General features: G+C 41.7%; 1 protein-coding gene and 1 long non-coding RNA gene across 3 annotated transcripts in view; one reads left to right on the top strand and one right to left on the bottom strand.

Annotated features, from left to right (window-relative positions):
* The window catches only part of GRM3 (glutamate metabotropic receptor 3), a 97,905-nt gene that overhangs the window by 73,947 nt on the left and 5,942 nt on the right, over positions 1-18,016 (bottom strand). For both annotated transcript variants that reach the window (XM_049641374.1, XM_049641375.1), the window contains exon 2: positions 2,214-3,069. In XM_049641374.1, coding sequence (XP_049497331.1) covers positions 2,214-3,069 — 856 coding nt within the window. The remainder of the gene's footprint in view (positions 1-2,213; positions 3,070-18,016) is intronic.
* Positions 2,806-6,323, top strand: LOC125929864 (uncharacterized). The gene is made up of 3 exons (XR_007459983.1): positions 2,806-3,060; positions 4,699-4,900; positions 6,163-6,323. It is a non-coding gene; the product is annotated as an uncharacterized LOC125929864 (long non-coding RNA).

Raw genomic sequence — 18,016 nt, 5'->3', positions numbered from 1 at the left:
ACACCTGTTTTTCAACAGGTAACTGGGGGAGCCTTATTTTTTTTAATGTGCATTTTTAGCTCCTTTAGCACTTCATTGTCCTCCCCCAGTAAGGTGTTTTCGTGTCCAATTCTCACACTACGAAGCACGATGGCACTGGTGGTTGGTATAAGTTCCCTCTCTTCTCTGTCATTTCAACCTGTGTCTCACCCTTCTCCTCTCTTCAGAGATGGAGAATGACTGGTGATGTCGAACAAATTGAGAACGCTAAAATAGCACTTTGTGGTCAAGTTTATAAAGCTGCACCAATTTGTAGAATCAAAGCCAGTAATTGAACAAGACAGACAAAAGGAAGATAATTCTGTTTCATTTATCTGAATAATGGCCTTATTGCTTCACTTTTCTTTGCCATTTAGGACTCAGGCCATGAAATGAAGGAAAATATTTTGGTTACATCAAATACATTGCAAGGGCTCACTGAAATCTAAGAGTTCTCTTTATAGTAGCTGCTGCTGAGTGGATACATTTGTGTATTTGCATACTAAGGAGTAAGGAATGAAGAACAATAATAAGGTTAATGAATACATGTGGTGAATAAAGATAAATAATTACCCCACGGGTAGTCCGAAGTGGGGTAGGAAGGATGCTTATCTTATTTATCTTTAAGAATTAAGTGCATTGTAGATGCTATTTACAGATACTTGAGAAATTCATTTATATTTAGAGTAAAGACATTTAGAGTAAAGGACCTGGCTGCATGGTCCTTTCTTATTTTCTGGAGATGGCAGTGGAAACTGATCTGGGATTTTGAGGTAAATATATATTATTTCTACATGGAATGCATCTGTGGGAGTATGGGACACAGAATTACACCTATTACAGCCATTCTAATGGTAAGAAATAACTCGTAGATGAATAGGAGGAAATATTGACGTAACTGATTTCCACTACTTTGGCTCCCTCTGGGTAGAATGAAGAAAAGATGTGCAAAATGCAGGCTGGTAAATTTTGTGCTTATTTTCAAGGCTGGTTTAGGAATTAGAATTCTGGAATAGGAACCAATGATCATGGGGTCCTCTCTTAGTATTACCAGTGAGTTTTCAGGTCATTTGACTTCTGAGTGGTCATCTATAAAGATGATGTGGGAACTGCTGCTTATTCCAAACACAGTATGATTTGAGCATACAAAGTTTCACATCTTGGGGGATAAACCAATTGAACCAGACTGTGCAGATTAGAAGGATGCCCTAATGGCAGGGGAGATTATTATTACTAGCAATTTAGGCAAATGAAAGCATTTTATCGCTGTACTATTTCTGGCATCAATTTTTTTGTGCCGTATGATATTACTTACAATTTATGATTTGGGATAAACTAAAGTCCTCAGAACCAGTACCTTAATGCACTGCTATTGCACGCGCCTTAGTAAAGAAATCAAACCTAAAAATTTTGTGCTTTTTATGTTAGTAATGCATTGAAATGCAATGCTATATTTAGGAACAGTTTACCATATTTGGAATCAAAGGAAGAGGAAACAAAAGCCACTTCAAATACACCTTTGCCTATTCACGGTATTGAAATGACTTCCATCAGTCTTCAATGTAGCTTACACTCATGCTCTCAGGAAAAGTTTTGTTTCATAACATCATTTGAGAAAATCCACATCTCTTAATGCCAACATGGAAACGTTTCTTTATAACAGACGAAATAAACTCAAATGCCTGGAAATCACCATGGTCTGAGTGTTTTCCCCTTTTCCCCCCTAATTAAGCTCTGGGAAAACAGCAAATTTTTTTTTCTCTCACCCACTGTGAAAGTTATTAGATTCTTTTGCTCAAATCACCCACAAAGAGGGCTTGGAAGTTCATGTTCCTTAGAGAGTTGCCAATTCTGCTAAAGAAGATTAAATGCCCATATCACACGTGTCATACCCTACGGCTAACAAGAAAGACAGCAAATGTGGCATAGCCTGCATGTAGGCAGTTACCACACGTCAACCTAGCCTGGGGAGCCTTTCAATTATGGGTAGTCTATCAGCCAAGATATTCCCTCAAAAATAAGTTAAGAACATCAGAGCCGTCACATTGCATCTTGGAATATTTGTGTAACAGGTTGAACCCTTTTTTGTGGCTCCGAAAGGAAGATTTCTGGGTCAGGGGCAGAGGTATTTGATTCTTGTTTGATTCCACCTGTTTATCCCATAGAAAATGAGGAAAGCTTTGCTCCTTGCTTACCTGTGAAGTTGATTTTCAGCAAATAGTCCTTGTACAACTTCTTCCCGTCCAGGATCTTCATAGCATCGCAAAGCTTGGTGGTGTTGGGACACAGGGTACGCTGCATTTTGTGCAGGGCGTGGGCCATGGCATACACCGCGTTCACCACAAACATGATCTTGGACTCTTGCTCGTAGTTGCTGCTGTCGATGGCCAGGTGCTTGTCGCACGCGCGCCGGTGGTTCCGCTTGTTCTGGAGGCTGCACTGGAACTTCTGCTCCCAGAAGTCCCGGAACCAGGGGTTGCGGTGGTTGTTGTAGGGGTTGAGGCTCTGGAAGTAGCGGTCGAACTGGCGGACGGGGTGCGAGGCGAGCTCCAGCGTGATGGCGCCGTAGGCCACGTGCTCGCTGCCCTTGACGATGCTCTCCTGCGCGCCCCAGCCGTCGCTGGCCACCCAGGTGAAGGAGGCGTTGGCGCGGCTGGCGGCGGCGATGAGCTCGCGCGAGTCGTCGCTGCGCATGAAGAGGACCACGACGCGCGCGTTGGGCTTCTGCAGCAGCTCGCGGATCACGCTGTCGTAGGACTTGCGGATGTTGGAGCGACCCACCTTCTCCGCCGTGGCGATGCAGATGTTGCGCTGGCGGGCTTCCTGCTCGAAGGCCTCGATGCCCGTCTCCCCGTAGTCGCCCTCCGAGGCCACGGTGGACACGTAGGTCCAGTTGAAGAAACGCAGGATCTCAGCCATGGCTTTGGCCTGGTAGAAGTCCGGGGGCACGGTCCTGGCAAAGTAATCATAGCGCGACTTGTCGCTGAGTTTCGCGCTCGTGGACGCGTAGCTTATCTGAGGGATCTGGAAGAGCCTTAGCAGGTTTGCCACCTGGGGAGGGGGGAGCGGGGGTGGTGGGCGGGGGGGCGGGGGAGGAGGAGAAAGAGAAGTACTTGTTTTAGAAACCTTCTGGTAAATGCACGTGAAAAATGAACAATACCAGACTGTTTACCCAGCTCCCTTTTTCCCTCTGGATCGCGAAAGTCTTTGCGTACCGCGTTGCCAGAAGCTTCCCTGCGCTGTGTTTTGGCTTTTAGGGAGCTGTTTCAAGTGGAAATGTTTATGCTTTGGGAAAGGGCAGAGTAGAGACATGAAAAGGGCAGTGCTCTCTGTGTCCTAGACTTTATGCTAGGCCCCGGGCAAAGATCGGTCCTGTTCAGGTGTCTTCAGTGTGGTTGGTTCAGGTTTCTGGGGTCCTGCTACAGCTCTGTCAGACAGCGAACTACAAGGGAATTGGCCAAACCGGTTTTTAGACGACTTGGCTGCGGTTGTGTAGAAAAAGCCTGGGTGTTGCCTGATTCTCACTTCCCCCTCTTTTGCTAAAAATGGCAGTCTCTGAAAGAGTTTAAATTGGGAACCTGATGCCACATGGACAGTCCAAATTAGACATTTATTATCTAGGTTAAGAGGGAAAAAAAAATCAATTCTTTTTGGTCTGCTCCAAATTTTGGCACATGCTTTTCTAAACTTCTGAAAAGCTTGACAAAATTTTCTTTGCTTTCCTTTTCCTTTTAAAATTTTGTTTCTCTTTAGACTATGTGAAAAGAAAGCATACAGATGCTATTCTTATGGCATTTTTGATTAAAAAGCAAGTTAGGAAGTATTAAAGACCTGATCAAGAAAGAACCGTCTCCTTCAAAATTTTAAGGCTTGAATAAAGAATTTAAATTTGTCATAATTCACCTACCAGGAGTAGTTCACTGTGTTTATTTATTACACAATAAAAAAGGAAAATGACACTAGCTTACCAAGGAGCATTTTATGCATTGAATGTTTGCATAAAAATTTATCTTAAAATCTCTGCACATGTTATATGTACATCTCATAATAAGTTTATTTTAATTTTTCCTGGATACTTCACATAGCCTGAACCCTCCTGTCTCTATACTGACTTCAGCTAAGTTACGTAACATACTAATTGTACTTTAATCAGCAACAACACTGAATATTCTGATATACTCTATGAGTACTTTGAAATTTTCCTTCTGGAAATTGTGGTTTCAGGTTTACATTTGACATGTAGGAAGCACAGCTTGAAACAGGCAGCTGTTAGCAAAGAGCACAAGTAACATAAAACAACTGACATCTGAGTCCTGATTAATCATCATTTCATCTGGCAAAGGAAACTAACAGCCAAGTTCATACACAGCCACACAGCATGTTCTTGGAGATCTGGCCTGCTATTAAAACCAACACTTGATATAGCCCAGAGCTATCAAAAATGTTTTCTATATCATTTCAAATCCTGGTCCCTCTCACTTAACTACAAATAGAACAGCTAGAAAATCTGGCATTTACCGTGCAAAATAAAGCAAATTTAAGGCCCAAATCTTTCTTGCAGTTGGTAAAAACCTGCTAAAAGAAATTTTAGGATACAGATAGATTTGGGGGAATAGAGGTAAGTGGCTGGGAGGCTGGGTGGATGAAGGCTAGTATGCCATTTATTTCTTCTTTTATCAGGACTCGGAGACCCTGAACAAAATGGCCAACACCGATTCATTTGAACATAGGAGTGCTGTTTGTTTACTCAGCCTGATTGATGGGGGAATAAGCAAGTACTGTTATTACTTCTAGACTGATTACCTGGCTTTCTTCGGATTTATGTACCATGGCTGCAGACTGGCAGTAAGAGAGAGCCCTGTCTGCGCTCAGGCTTGGCTTGGTAATGGTGTTTTTGGGTAGCACTGGAGAAGCCATCTCTTCTTGATGCTACAGTTTTCTCATCTTCAAGTTATATTCGTCAAGACCTTAACCCCCTCAGGGAGGCAGAGAATGAAAGGACCTGAAAAATGCCCAGAAATATTATTTTCTGGTAGCTAGGAGTCACAGTGAAAGGATCCTAAGCTGCCCAAACTTTCTTCTCCCAGAGGGGTACAAGTAATGAGAAGCTGCTTAGGAAAAGAATTCTTATCTGTTGACCGATAGGATCCTGTGGCTTCGTGTCTGCCTCTCCAGGATGTCTGAAAACAATTTTCAGATAAGGCAGGCTGTACGATAGAATGAATTATGCATAGAATAATGGCAATGCGGAAAAGTTTCCCTGCACGGGGAAGGGGCCGCGATGAGCCGTAGCACGTTGGGGAGAGTGGAGGGCTAGAGTCAAAGTGCAATTATTGCAATTATTAGAACTATGCATAGTGTGTGACTATGAATCTGAAGGGTGGAGCACAGAAGGACACCCAGGTGGGAAGAAGAGGGGAGAAGAATAGGAGCTGTGCCGTGGCCTATACCACAGATTGTCTAGCTGCTGGTAGGAGGAGCTTTCTTACTAACATAAAACTTGGAACCAGAGTTGGGGGACCTCCAGATAGTTGTCAGCTGGATGTTTCCTATCTCATTTGCCTAAAACTTGGGCATCTGCAGCATTCTTAACTTGCTTTCCTGGCCATATGGTTGCTCTGAGAGAGCATGAAGGAATAAGGGGAACTCCTACACTGGACATCATTTTAAGAGTAAAAGAAGAACAATTTTAGGATGGGGAGGTAATGTGAAATTTTGGAAGAAAGCTATCCAATTATATTATTAGTAGGAGTGGAGTGAGGAAAACGAGGATTGAGTTATATAGGCGTTAGCAAAAAAAAAAAAAGTGGTTTAAAAGTAGAGATACACTTCTCATGGACAGAGACTCTAAAAAGGTACATAGCCTAAGAGAGAAAGATTTGAAAAATAACTCCCACTGTAGAGAATAGTTTTGATAAGACGGTAAAGACAAGGTCTCCAAAGAACCCATGGGGGCCTTTGAGTGATAAAAGAACTAGTGACAAGAGATGGGTGCTAGGGCTGTGTCGGGTCCTTGGGCCTCCCCATGGGCAGCTAAAAGATGGGAATGCACCTGTAAGAATTAGGGAGACTAAAACACAGAATGCGAAACTGGAGCAAAGTGATTTTTGTTGTTGCTGGTACTGTCATGTGTTTATGTTTCAGGAGAAGACTTGGTGAAAAGAGAGACTTACTGGCTGGGGAAGTTCCAGATGGTGAAAGAAAAGACCTTGCCCAATCCCTCTTGCCTCTTCCCTCTATTCAGTGAGAATGTTTCCCAACGTGGAGATGGTAATACAATTAAATGAAAATCTTATCTTGCATCATTGTGGGAGGGTAGACTAAACAAAAGCCCATAATAACCCATGTTATTTGAGTTTGCTTCCAGCTCTGAATTCTGGGAGAAACAGCAGATGAATCGGTGGGATCCCCATGAATACTCTTTGAGGATTCAATAAGGGGAGGACTGTCAGAGGGTGAAAAAGAAGGAGGAAGGGGAAATTCAAGAAATATAAATTAAGATTAAATAAATCAGTAAGCAGGATGTGTTTTGGTAACTCTCTAGAATAGAGTTTTTAAAGTTTTTTTTTTTTTAACGTGTATTTATTTTTGAGAGAGAGAAAGTGAGACAGAGTGAAAGTGGGGGAGGGACAGAGAGAGAGGGAGAAGCAGAATCTGAAGCAGACTCCAGGCTCTGAGCTGTCAGCACAGACCCCCATGCGGGGCTCAAACTCACGAGTGGTGAGAACATGACCTGAGCCGAAGTCAGATGCTTAACTGACTGAGCCATCCAGGTGCCCCTAGAGTTTTTTCATTAGAGAGCATGCAGGCACTTAGAAAGGGATAGCATGCATTCACTAAGAATGAATTTCACTAGAGAACATCTCTGTGGAACTATTTAGGGAAGAATTGTAGTCCTGGAGGACCGTGACTTCAACAAGGCATTAGTGACATTACTTGCACTCTTGTGGAAAAGGGACAGCGATAGGAATTGGTTGAGAAAGAGAATGGTTTGGAAGAAGGTGTATATAAGGTTAAATTTTTACCAGTGACTTTGGAAGATAAATGTAAATAAGCTACAAGACCTTCACATTTTAGAGCTGGAAGGAACCATGAAGATGCCCTAAGCCTTTTGTTTTCTAGATGAGGAAACTGAAGCTCATAGGGTGAAGTGGATTTCCAGAATTTACACAACCGATAAACAGAAAAACTAAGATTAAAGTCCAATCTCTTGATTTTTCCAAAGGACTAGACTCCCTTGCTGGCAATAAGGTGATATTAACATAGGAGAGATGTAAATTTCTGAATTCAAGTTAAAATGACAAAAGTGAATGAAGGAGAAGAAAACTAGGGGAAAATGAGGTTACAAATGCAAAGCTGAGTGCTGCAGTTCAGCACCAGAAATCCAAGGGTGGCTAAAATCAAAGGTGGATTATTGAGGGGTTTACTCTCTTTAGATTCCATTTCATACTTCTTCAGAAGTCATCAGGGAGGAACTGTCCCACAGTCCCTATTCTCTGAGTGACTGTCAGCAGACTGCCTTTTTGGGAAAATCTTTTAAAGATCCCTGGTATTTTTAATGGTGCTAATAGTTTCGTGCCTCCTAGGGTTCTAACTGTTGTAGATGTATTATCTGCTTTAATCCTCATAACAATCTTACGCAATGGATACTACCATTATCCTATTTTGTAGACTGAGGAACTGAGGCACAGAGTGCCTTGGGATCTTGCTATAGAGTCCAAAGGTGATGGGATTTGATCCCAGGCATTTTGGCCCTGTGCTCAACGTCCCACACTTAATCCATTCTGCAACCCCAGCTCTGAACCTCTGTCATCTGCAATTATTCTCACTATGCGATAGCACTGGTATATTTCGAGTTATAACATGTTTGTCTTCTTTTAAATTTCTGAAGGCCTTAACTCCTTGATTTGAGGACCATGAGTCATCATTCCTTGTTATCAGAGTGTGTGTTATCAAATAATATATATATATATATATATATATATTTATATATTACTTTTTGTTTTCATTTTTCAGTCTGTATTTTGTAGTGGCTCCATAAGCATTTGCTTTCTGACTGGCCATCTTCAGAGATAACAGCAGTTGTCTGAGAATCCACTGGGAAATTTTAACTGTGAGGTCGAAAGCTTCAAGCTATAAATATCATGATCACGTTTGACTTCATGATTTGTGCGAGAAACACAATGACCTTATGGCACAGCCTGTTATCTCCTAGGCCTGGAGAGGCTGCATGCAGGTTTAATCAAACCCCTTCTCCCATGTAGCATGTATTACAGTTTTATGTTCAGTGGTCAGACACCTTGGGGTGTCCGTTTTCTGGGTGGCTTGAATTTAGGTAGGACTAGCTATTGCCGTGTTTTCATTGTAACCCAGCAAGTCACTAATATATTGACTCAGTTGGCTTGAGGAGAAACATTTAGGATGCTGGACTTGGCCAGGTTACTATTATTTAGCAAATGACATGATCTAAAATTAAGATTTCTTGTATTTTCCTCATTTTTGTAGTTGCGAGGGGTTATTTAGCATGGGCTTCATCTGCAATAGTTGTCCATCAGGCCAACTGTTCAACTGTTCAACTGTTGTTGAACATCTGCCATCGTTCTCCCATTCTTCCCCCTCCAGATGAGCTCAGTTCTGTGTGGTTTCCCCCTATTTATTATGTTCTATGTCTGTGCTTAACGTTCACTTCATACGATGTTCTCAAATCTACATGCCTTTGCACATGGCGTTCCTTCTGCTTAAGGTAACCTCCACCACTTGTCAGCTCAGCTAATCCATTCAAAGGTCCCTTCTTTCTTGATACCTCATGTCAAGCTGAGACTCTTTTTCTTATACATATTTTCTTCATAGCACTAATCAAATTATATGGTGATTTCTGTTCCCTAATTCCTCCACTGGTATGAGAACTGGTAAGGACAGGGGCTTTGTATTGTTAATTTCTGTTTCCTCAATGCCTTGCAGAGTATAGAGATGCTCCATAATGTTTGTTAAATGAATGAATTGCTGAATGAGTTGGTAGTTTGCTACTCTCCCATGTAATCTTTTCTATTACAAGGATAGATTTCTGTGGGAAGAAAATAACTGGCCACCAACAGGCAGTGTAAAGATAATCTCAAACACTATTGATAAACAAGTTGCTGTGCAATATGGATCCTTCACTAATTACATTCAATTTCGCACTAAAATGAGATGACACATAAGACATGGAATTGGCTTAGACGTTTAGGAATCTGAAGCAGAGTATTTCGTATGATTAAAACCAATTTCTTCACATTATTTCTGTGTCACCAACTGGGAGTATATAAAAAGAAGTCAATATTATATCAACTGGATCTGGTCATCAGACCAATTCCCTTTAGGGTATAAAACTGTCTTTCATTCTAAGAAAAACAAACTAAGGGCCTTATCCCTGAAACCTCAATTTTCAAACAACATATACCTAAAGTAGGGGTCATATAAATGTGTATCTAAGGCCGGCTTCACCAAATGAGCTGATATTAGGATCAGCTGGTAAGAGAAGTTTTTTTTGTTTTTGTTTTTTTTCTGGAGACAAATGCATCATATACAAGACACATTAAGCAGCCAAACACTCAGAACTGTCATCAGTTGCTCACTTATTCTTTCTTGGGAATGTCTAAAACTTTACCTTTCCGATAGTCAATAGCTGATTGTGGAGTGATGCTACTGTCGGCATCAAAACCATCCTTATGTGCCGTTGAGTATTTTGAGTTAAAGACCAATGTTTCTGAAAGTTTTACTTCTCTCAACATTTTTTAGCAAGTCAGGGGGACTCTTCTTTTTAGTACTCTGGGTGTCATGCTTCATTTCAGTGATGTCCTCATCATGAGAGCGAAAGAGTGTGAACCGTGAAAAAGAGCTCAGGTAGTCTTTTCTTTGATGTGAAAAGGGAATATGGATTGGAAATTTCTGTCGCCTGTGAGGCTCCACATCAATCCTGCGGTCCCTCTTCCCGTTCAGGATGTCTGTGACGTACCCATTTCAAACATGAGCTTTGTGCCTTCTGCGGTGGCACCGTGCCACATATTTTTCTCAACAGAAGACAGAAAGGCGTGTGCAAGTTTAGAGTCTAGTGGAAATAGATTTCCCACTCAAGAGATTGTCCCTTCACAAGGATGCCTTTCAGAACTTACAGTGTCATTGGCTTCGGAGACTGTGCTAATACATTAAAGGGAATGCCGATAACTCATTTTTGTGTGGACCTGTACTTACCTACAAAAGTTCCAGATGGTGAGAGGCATCAAATGTTTACTTTCCGAGAGAAACACTGTCTATACGGCTGAAGTATATGCATTTGAAAAATAACTCGTTGTGGCTGTCCTGGGAATCAGGAGATTCAATAATAGCCACCATGGGTTTGCCTTTGCATTCTTGGCCGTTCATCTATCTCTTTGGGGCTGTTTTCTAAGATTAAGCCAACAACTTCAGCTGTTTTATCACACGTGCAGTCCTGAATGCTTGGCTCCATCCTTTTAATTAAGCGATTATATATAAGTCTGGAAGAGAAACACTGAGGGCTGCACTTTGAACCATCTGCTACCTCATAACCCACGTGAGTACACGAAGCAGGTTGTGAAAGTGGTGATGGTAAGAGACCTCACCGACCCTGCTCTTCCGAATGACCAAGTTGCACTGTCAGCTGTACAAAATCCCGGATTGGTTTGTATTTTAAACTGCAACTGGAGGTGGTATATAGCTGAGAAACCGCCTGAGGAATCCAAGCTGTTCACATCACATGAGTTATCTGCCCATAAAGGATGCCAATCATATTGTTACTGTGGAAAGGATTAGTCTTTTTTTTTTTTTTTTTTTTTTTTTTTTTTTGGACTGCCCTACCTGCAGCACATCTGGGAACATTTTGCATGAAAACAGTTGACTACAGCCCATGACTGAAGGCCAGAGATTAATCTGGATTTAGGAAATCACATAATAGAGTGTAGCAAATGCCAGTTTACTCAGTATAATCTGCAAAAGTCACTAACTCTTGCATGCCGTGGCCCCCGAACACTGGTCAAAGGTTCATACTGCCTTTCCCATTCAGCAGCCTGACTCAGTCCTGATGATTTTGTAGGGGCAGTCCAGACAAAGGATTCTTTATCTGTGGCGAAAACTTACAAAAATGCCTTGAAGTTACCCTGATTTCTGTCCCAACCTCTCCCGAAATCGCTGTACTCAATGCCTGTGGCTTACAACCTGGACAATAATACACTTTCCTTTTCTGCATTCGTGACAAATGGATTTATGAATAGAAAGGTTACCCATTTGGGTGCTCTCAAAACTGAAATGATATGCAAACCACATAGGACTCCTCAAATCACGTTTTTTTGGGGGGACCAGTATTATAAGACATGTCGGGTTTCTCATGGTGACAATGCTGCTCTGTCTTGCTCCCTTCCTAACACGGCACTATTGGAGGAATAACTTGGTTTCCATCCTGACTTAGCACGTGCTTAGAAGAAGAGCCAGAAGGTATTTTGCCGACTGAATGTGTTGGCATCTGACTTTTGCTCCCCTTTTTCTCCATGAATTAATTTTCGAGAGAAATCATGGAACCGAATTCATGTGGGTCCCAGTCACTAACAACGGGATCAAGAGGTCTATGTCGGATCTGGTCCAGAGTGTGTTAGTGTTTGCCAGGAACGCCTGCAAAAGCATGGCTCCCAGGGGGACTTGACACCGACAGATCCGTTAGAAGCAGGTCTTTTCGTACCTCGGGGATTGATTTTCGACAATGCCTGTTCGAGGACTTAACAGAGCCACAAGTTGCATTAAACCATGTTTTCTGTGACCCCTGAAGTGACTTGCCTAACGACAACATGACAAATATAGTCTTACCAATGAGAGAGGCATTTCTTTCCTTGTTAGCTGTTAACCAAAGGCCAAAAGTTGTTGCTACGCCTGGGGGCAGATGAGGGCTGTGGCCCGGTTGAACAAAAAAAAAGGTTACTATTTCCTCCTGAGGTCCTGGGGCAATAATTTAGGGCAGAAGGTCACATACCACATGATTTGTAGCAAATAGAACTGTGTTATTCATGGTTTCCCCCTTGGCTGTTCACTACTTCAACAGAGGTGTCAGGAAGAAAAGCAAATAGTGTATTGGTTCATTGCGCTAGAGCGGAATCAAAGAGGCCAACATTTGGAAGCCCCGCTCCTTCCCTCGCCAGTTGCGTGACCTTAGGCGAATTGTTTTAACTCCTTTAAGATTCAGTTATCTCGTCTGTAGAAAGGAAATAATAGTAGTCCCTTGCTTGAGAAGTTATGCGAGGATGAAATGACAACACAAGTGAAGTATTGAACTCAGGGGCTGGCACTTAGCAAAGGCTCAGAAAGTGAGAGAGATGATGGTAACGTCTCACCCAGCAGTCATTCATTCAGCGGACTTTGATCAGTGCCAATGGTATAAGGCACTCTTCTAAACTCTAGATTTTTCTGTCATGAGTAAGGTACCCCTACTGCCTTCCATGAAATTATAGTCTGGTGCAAGAAAGAATAAAACATAGCCAAGGTTTAAAATTTTGAGGTACGTGTATACAAACTTATACAAAAACACAGGTGAACGAGCAACTAATAACACTCAGGTGAGTCACGGCAGGCCCTCCTGGAGAGGAAACTTGTGGGCTTGATCTTGAAGGATCAGTGAAACGTCACCAGAGAAAGAGAGAAGGATATAAGAATACATAGAGAAGGGTCTTTGTTTTAATAGTACCCGATAGTTTAGTATTATCAGGGCACCAAGTGTCTTGCAATATTTAGTAGAAGGCAAAGAACAGAGGGACTGTAGCTACACTGCTAAGTGTTTTATAAGTGTTTTATATGTTTTATATGCTGTGCTAAGTGTTTTGGATTTTAGCATGTGCTAAAAATTTTTGGATTTGTTTACAAAATAAAACCATTAAAATTTTTAATTAAGGGAATGACGTGACTTTTAAAGTTGTGTTTAAAAAAAAAGGCTATAGTGGGGGTGCCTGGGTGGCTCAGTCGGTTGAGTGTGTCTGGCTCTTGATTTTGGCTCAGGTCATGATCTCGTGATTCGTGGGATCAAGGCATACTCAGCATGGAGCCTGCTTAAGATTCTCTCTCTCTCTCTCTCTCTCTCTCTCTCTGCCCCTCCCCCACTCATGTTCTCTCTCTCTCTCTCTCTCTCTCTCGAATAAAAAAAAAGAAAAATAAATACAAAAACGCTGTACTGTATGACATCCAACTTGAAAGAGTCAGGGAAAGGTAATAAGATTGACAAAACACTCATCCTGACTTAGTCTGTGAGTTCATGTAACCCCAGTAATGATGAATAAGTTCATACTAGAAATATCAAGATTGGAGGTTTAATGGAAAATCTCAGCCCACCTAAAACTGTTTTATTTGGAGGGACCCTGGGTGGCTCAGTCGGTGGAGCACCCGACTTTTGATTTTGGCTCAGGTCATGATCTCATGGTTTATGAAATGGAGCCCTGCATTGAGCTCTGTACCGGACCCTCCTTGGGATTCTCTTTCTCTTTCTCAGCTTCTCCCCTGCTCCTGCTCTCTCTCTGTCTTTCTCATAAACAAGCAAACAAACAAACAAACAAACAAACTTAAAAAAAAACCTCTTTTATTTGGTTGGTAGTACCCAAATACTTGTGTCTTCTTTGTTATCCTGTTCATGTCCTTACAGGCCACCTTCAATCCTTCTTGGAAAGAAGCAGGTCATAAATAATACTGGTCGTTGGACAGAATAGAAAGGGTAAAGAACTTTTAAATCCCTGCTAAAGCCTTTCTTTAACGTGGAAATGAACACTGAGAGTCCATTCAGTGGCCATTGGTAACAGTTGAAATTTGCTGGGTGGCACCAACTTGTGTGGGCTGTTGGACTTCTTTAAATCTGGTTCCCAGTGACATTCCTTAAAACTACTGTGTAAGCATAGGTGAGATGTGCTTACAACATACGTTTAGTTTTTACTTCTACGGAAAGGTACTTTCTATGGAAAAATTCTGAACAAATTGTGGATGATGTGTTCGATCACATCTGTTTTCCACACTGGGGAAGCTCAATTGCCTGGTTTGTGTCCTACGAGGCCTCACTGTGAACCTGATGGCAGCTCCCCAAACCGGAGGCACAGTGCCTGGGAGAAACCAATGGGTCCCTGGGATGCATGCCCTACAAATTCAGCCCTATTAAGTGATGGCAAATGTTTCAAGATGCTTTGCCATTCTGACCACTTGGCAAGGAAATCCGGTCTAAATCTGGAATATAGTTTTTGAAAGTGTTTGCTTCTATTGTATTCTCCCCTGTGTTGCAGTTCCCTCTATTGGAAGGTAAAGTCAGAGCTGGCAAGAATCAAGGGTTTGTCACTAGTAACAGAGGGATTTCCATAACATACCAGGTGGTGATGTCAGAAATAGCAACACCACAATTTCAGTGTCCAAAGTCCCACTGATATACTGCCTGGAGTATCAACGTTTGCTTAGAATTTAACTCCAAGTGTTTCTGGAACACTGTTCTTAAATTTCCAAAGTCCATTAATTAGAAAAACACTCTGTAAGTTTTCAACTGCATTTTTCATAGACCAGTAAAAGCACTTCTACTACATTAAATCAATGAACTTTCATTATCATAAACTGCCAAGTGTTGGCTCCTTCCGTATTGAAATCCTGAGCCTTATGTATTGATCCATTTAAAAGGCACATGTTTAATGGTAATTTGAAAAGAGAACTTTGTGTTGTTAAAGCAAAATCACATCTTAGGTTTAGCTAAAGGTGTCAGGAGTCCTAATTCAAGTAGCTTACCTATTCATCTATTTCACGGTATAAAACACTTGCTGATATGTCAGGAATGTCTGTATTCCTTGCATTTCATCCTATGACCTCCGTCAAAGACAGGTGATGGCAAAAAAAAGCTCGTTCTCAGCCATGGGCCATTCTCTTGCCCATTGGACAGTGGTCCTGATGGTAACCTCTTGTTTTTCACAAGAGTAGTTTCCAAATAAACACGACAGAAGGGGAATTAATTAAGGAATAAATTAACCCCAAAGCAAAGGAAGAAAAAAAACAAACCAAAACCAACCAACCAGTGCATCTTAGATAATTACCTCTGGTGAGAAATTTCTACAATGAAACAATGTTAACAAAAGCATTTTAAAATTGCTGTTGCCTCCCTCCCGGTGATAAAGTCCTTGAACAGTATTGACCTTTTTTTTTTTTTTTTTTTTTTTTGAGGAGGGGAAGCAGGAACAATGAGGGGAGGTTTCAAAACAATCAGCTTTGTGAAATTGCTTTAGAATGAAAAGTCTGGAAAGGAAATAAATAAAAAGATTCTATTTGAGATAACTTTTGAGTTGGAGTTTCCTGAAGCTTTGGCTCTGTGAGGGGATGATCAGGATAGCAGTGTGGGAGGCAAGCTCTCAGGATCCTAATGTTGTTTCCACTATTTGCAAAGTACTAGAGACTTCACCTTGAATGACCCTCAATGTCTCCAAGAACTGTTTCTCTTGGACTGCAGTTGTTAAAAGTAAAAAAAAAAACCAAAAACAAACTAACATATAATAATGATATAATAATAATACTAGAGGTGCCTGGGTGGCTCAGTTAAGTGTCTGACTTCAGCTCAGGTCACAATCGTATAGTTTATGGGTTTGAGCCCCACGTCAGGCTCTGCACCAACAGCCTGGAGCCTGCTTGGGATTCTCTCTCTCCCTCTGTCTTTGTCCCTCCCCTACTCACGCTGTCCCTGTCTCTCTCAAAATAAATAAATAAACTTAAAAACTAATAATGTCAATAACAATATCTACTAAAATCTAAAATGTTAAATGTTCATTATGTGTGAAACACTATTTTTGCTGTTTTTAAATGTATTGTCTCATTTAATTCCTGTAATTACCAGGAAGAGAGTACCATTAATATCTCCAACTTAGACATGAGGAAAGAGGCAATGAAGGCTTAAATGAACCCTGTCTGCATGCAGAGTTTTAAATCACCGAGCTGAAATTAAAATTTTAGGAAAGCCTTGCTAAAAATGTATAGTTGTAGCATATCTGTGCCATGATCATTGTATCTGCAATATTAAACTTACTAAATACAACTCTCATCTTTACTTTTCTGGTGATTGACACTCTAAAGATGGATTAGTGAATGGATTTCTAATGCTGTCACTCTGCTTTTGTTGAGGTCAGGATGATGGTTCCTTCTCTTCTGCATTGGCTATGAGCATAGGCTGTGGCAATACTTGGCCCTCTGATGACTCTGTGTGGACTAAGAACAGAGCCCTCTCCTCATCTGGAATGGCCATGGGTGCCCAGCTCTGTGAACTCGGTTAGTTGTCTCTGGACAACTCTAAGTGCAAATGAAGTAGAACCCATTTGTGTATCTTTGTGGTATCTTTTGATACTGAAATCAAGGTATCTTTTGTGGCCCATGTGCAGGCAGTAGAGGAGGGGAGAGTGAGGGGAAACTTTTGTCCCACATTCTCACTTTGCTACATCATCGTCCTTTTGCATCAAACCCAGTTTTCCATTGTAAGAAAATGCTTATTTGAAACTTATGAACACCTAGACTAATCTGGAATAGGCGGGTCGTGGCTGTGACCCCCCGAGTCCGAGATTTGTTTACCTGGTAGAGGCATTATCCTTGGTGCCCTCAGTACACAGGCAAAAGGATGCATTTCCTAAACTCACGTGGCTTATCGGTCGGTGGAAAACTAGATCTGCAAATAAACAATGGTATTTAATAAGATAGTAGTGGTGATGTGTGTTTACGTTGTGGGAGCTTGGGAAGCGTTTCTCAAGAAGGGTAGGGTTGGAAGTGAGAACTGAAGGTAGGTGGGGTTTGGGAAGGCCTACAGACAGCTGAAGAACATTACATCCCAGGTGGAAGAAACACTGTGTTCTCTCTTTCATGAAAGAATGTGCAGATCCTCTCTGGGAGACTATGAGAAAGCAACTTTCCAGGGAGACTTCAGAGACAGGCTTGATGTTTACACTGATCTAAATGTCTTTTTCCTGTTTATCTCCACTGCCTTCTGCTCATTCTGTCACGCTCTCTGGTCTCCTAGGGCTTATGCTGTCAATTGATACTCAGGTCCTATTCTTATGCCTGTTTTATATATGGGTTTGATACCTCCTCATTTGCTTATACAGGCCTCAGGGACTCCTAAGAGGTCTATTAAAAAAAAAAAAAATAAGGTTTATTCATTTTTCCAAGACAGAGACAGACATGAGGCAGGGAGGGGCAGAGAGAGAGGGAGACACAGAATCCGAAGCAAGCTCCAGGCTCTGAGCTGTCAGCACAGAGCCCGACACGGGGCTTGAACCCACAGACTGTGAGATCATGACCTGAGCTGAAGTCAGATGCCTAACCGACTGAGCCACCCAGGAGCCCCCTAAGAGGTCTATTTTTAAATTTTATTTTATATTCTCTCTGCTCCATGTTACCCAGACCCTACACAATAGTATTCTTGATGTTCCTAAAATATAAATGCTTTAATAGATGCTTATTTTCTGATGAAAAATGATTTTCATGAGAGCCCTGGTTGTAATATGTAGGTAATTGAGATGCCGGGTTCACCAAACTCATAAAAATACTACCATAATCAAGTGAAATAACAATTGGCTGGGCTTCTTCAAAGTGAGCCTGACAGAGAAGAGCCAATTATTTATTTGCTTCCTATTTGAGATACTACTTCTGTGGTAATCCCTTGTATCACAATAGTAGAGCATTTTGGTTACGTGAGAAGTGCCCTTAAATGCCGTATACTTCAAATACCGACATGAACATGCTGCTTCACTTTCAAAAATGGGCCAGTTTTGCTTGAATAACCCCAGTGACAGAGGACTCACTTCCTCACACCCCCTGCTGTTTCATTTCTAGGACATCTCCCTTATGTCGGCCCTAAATGCGCCTTGTTCTAGATCAGTGGTTGCCGGTTGGGAAGGGCCATAACTCTGTGATTTGGCAAGGCATGGGAACATTTTTGGATGTCACACCTTCAGGTGCTGGCCGGCATCGAGTC

This window comes from Panthera uncia, chromosome A2, assembly GCF_023721935.1.
Source record: "Panthera uncia isolate 11264 chromosome A2, Puncia_PCG_1.0, whole genome shotgun sequence".
Lineage (NCBI taxonomy): Eukaryota > Metazoa > Chordata > Mammalia > Carnivora > Felidae > Panthera > Panthera uncia.
Note: the sequence above shows the minus strand (reverse complement) of the source record. Positions and strands in the feature narration are given on the sequence as shown.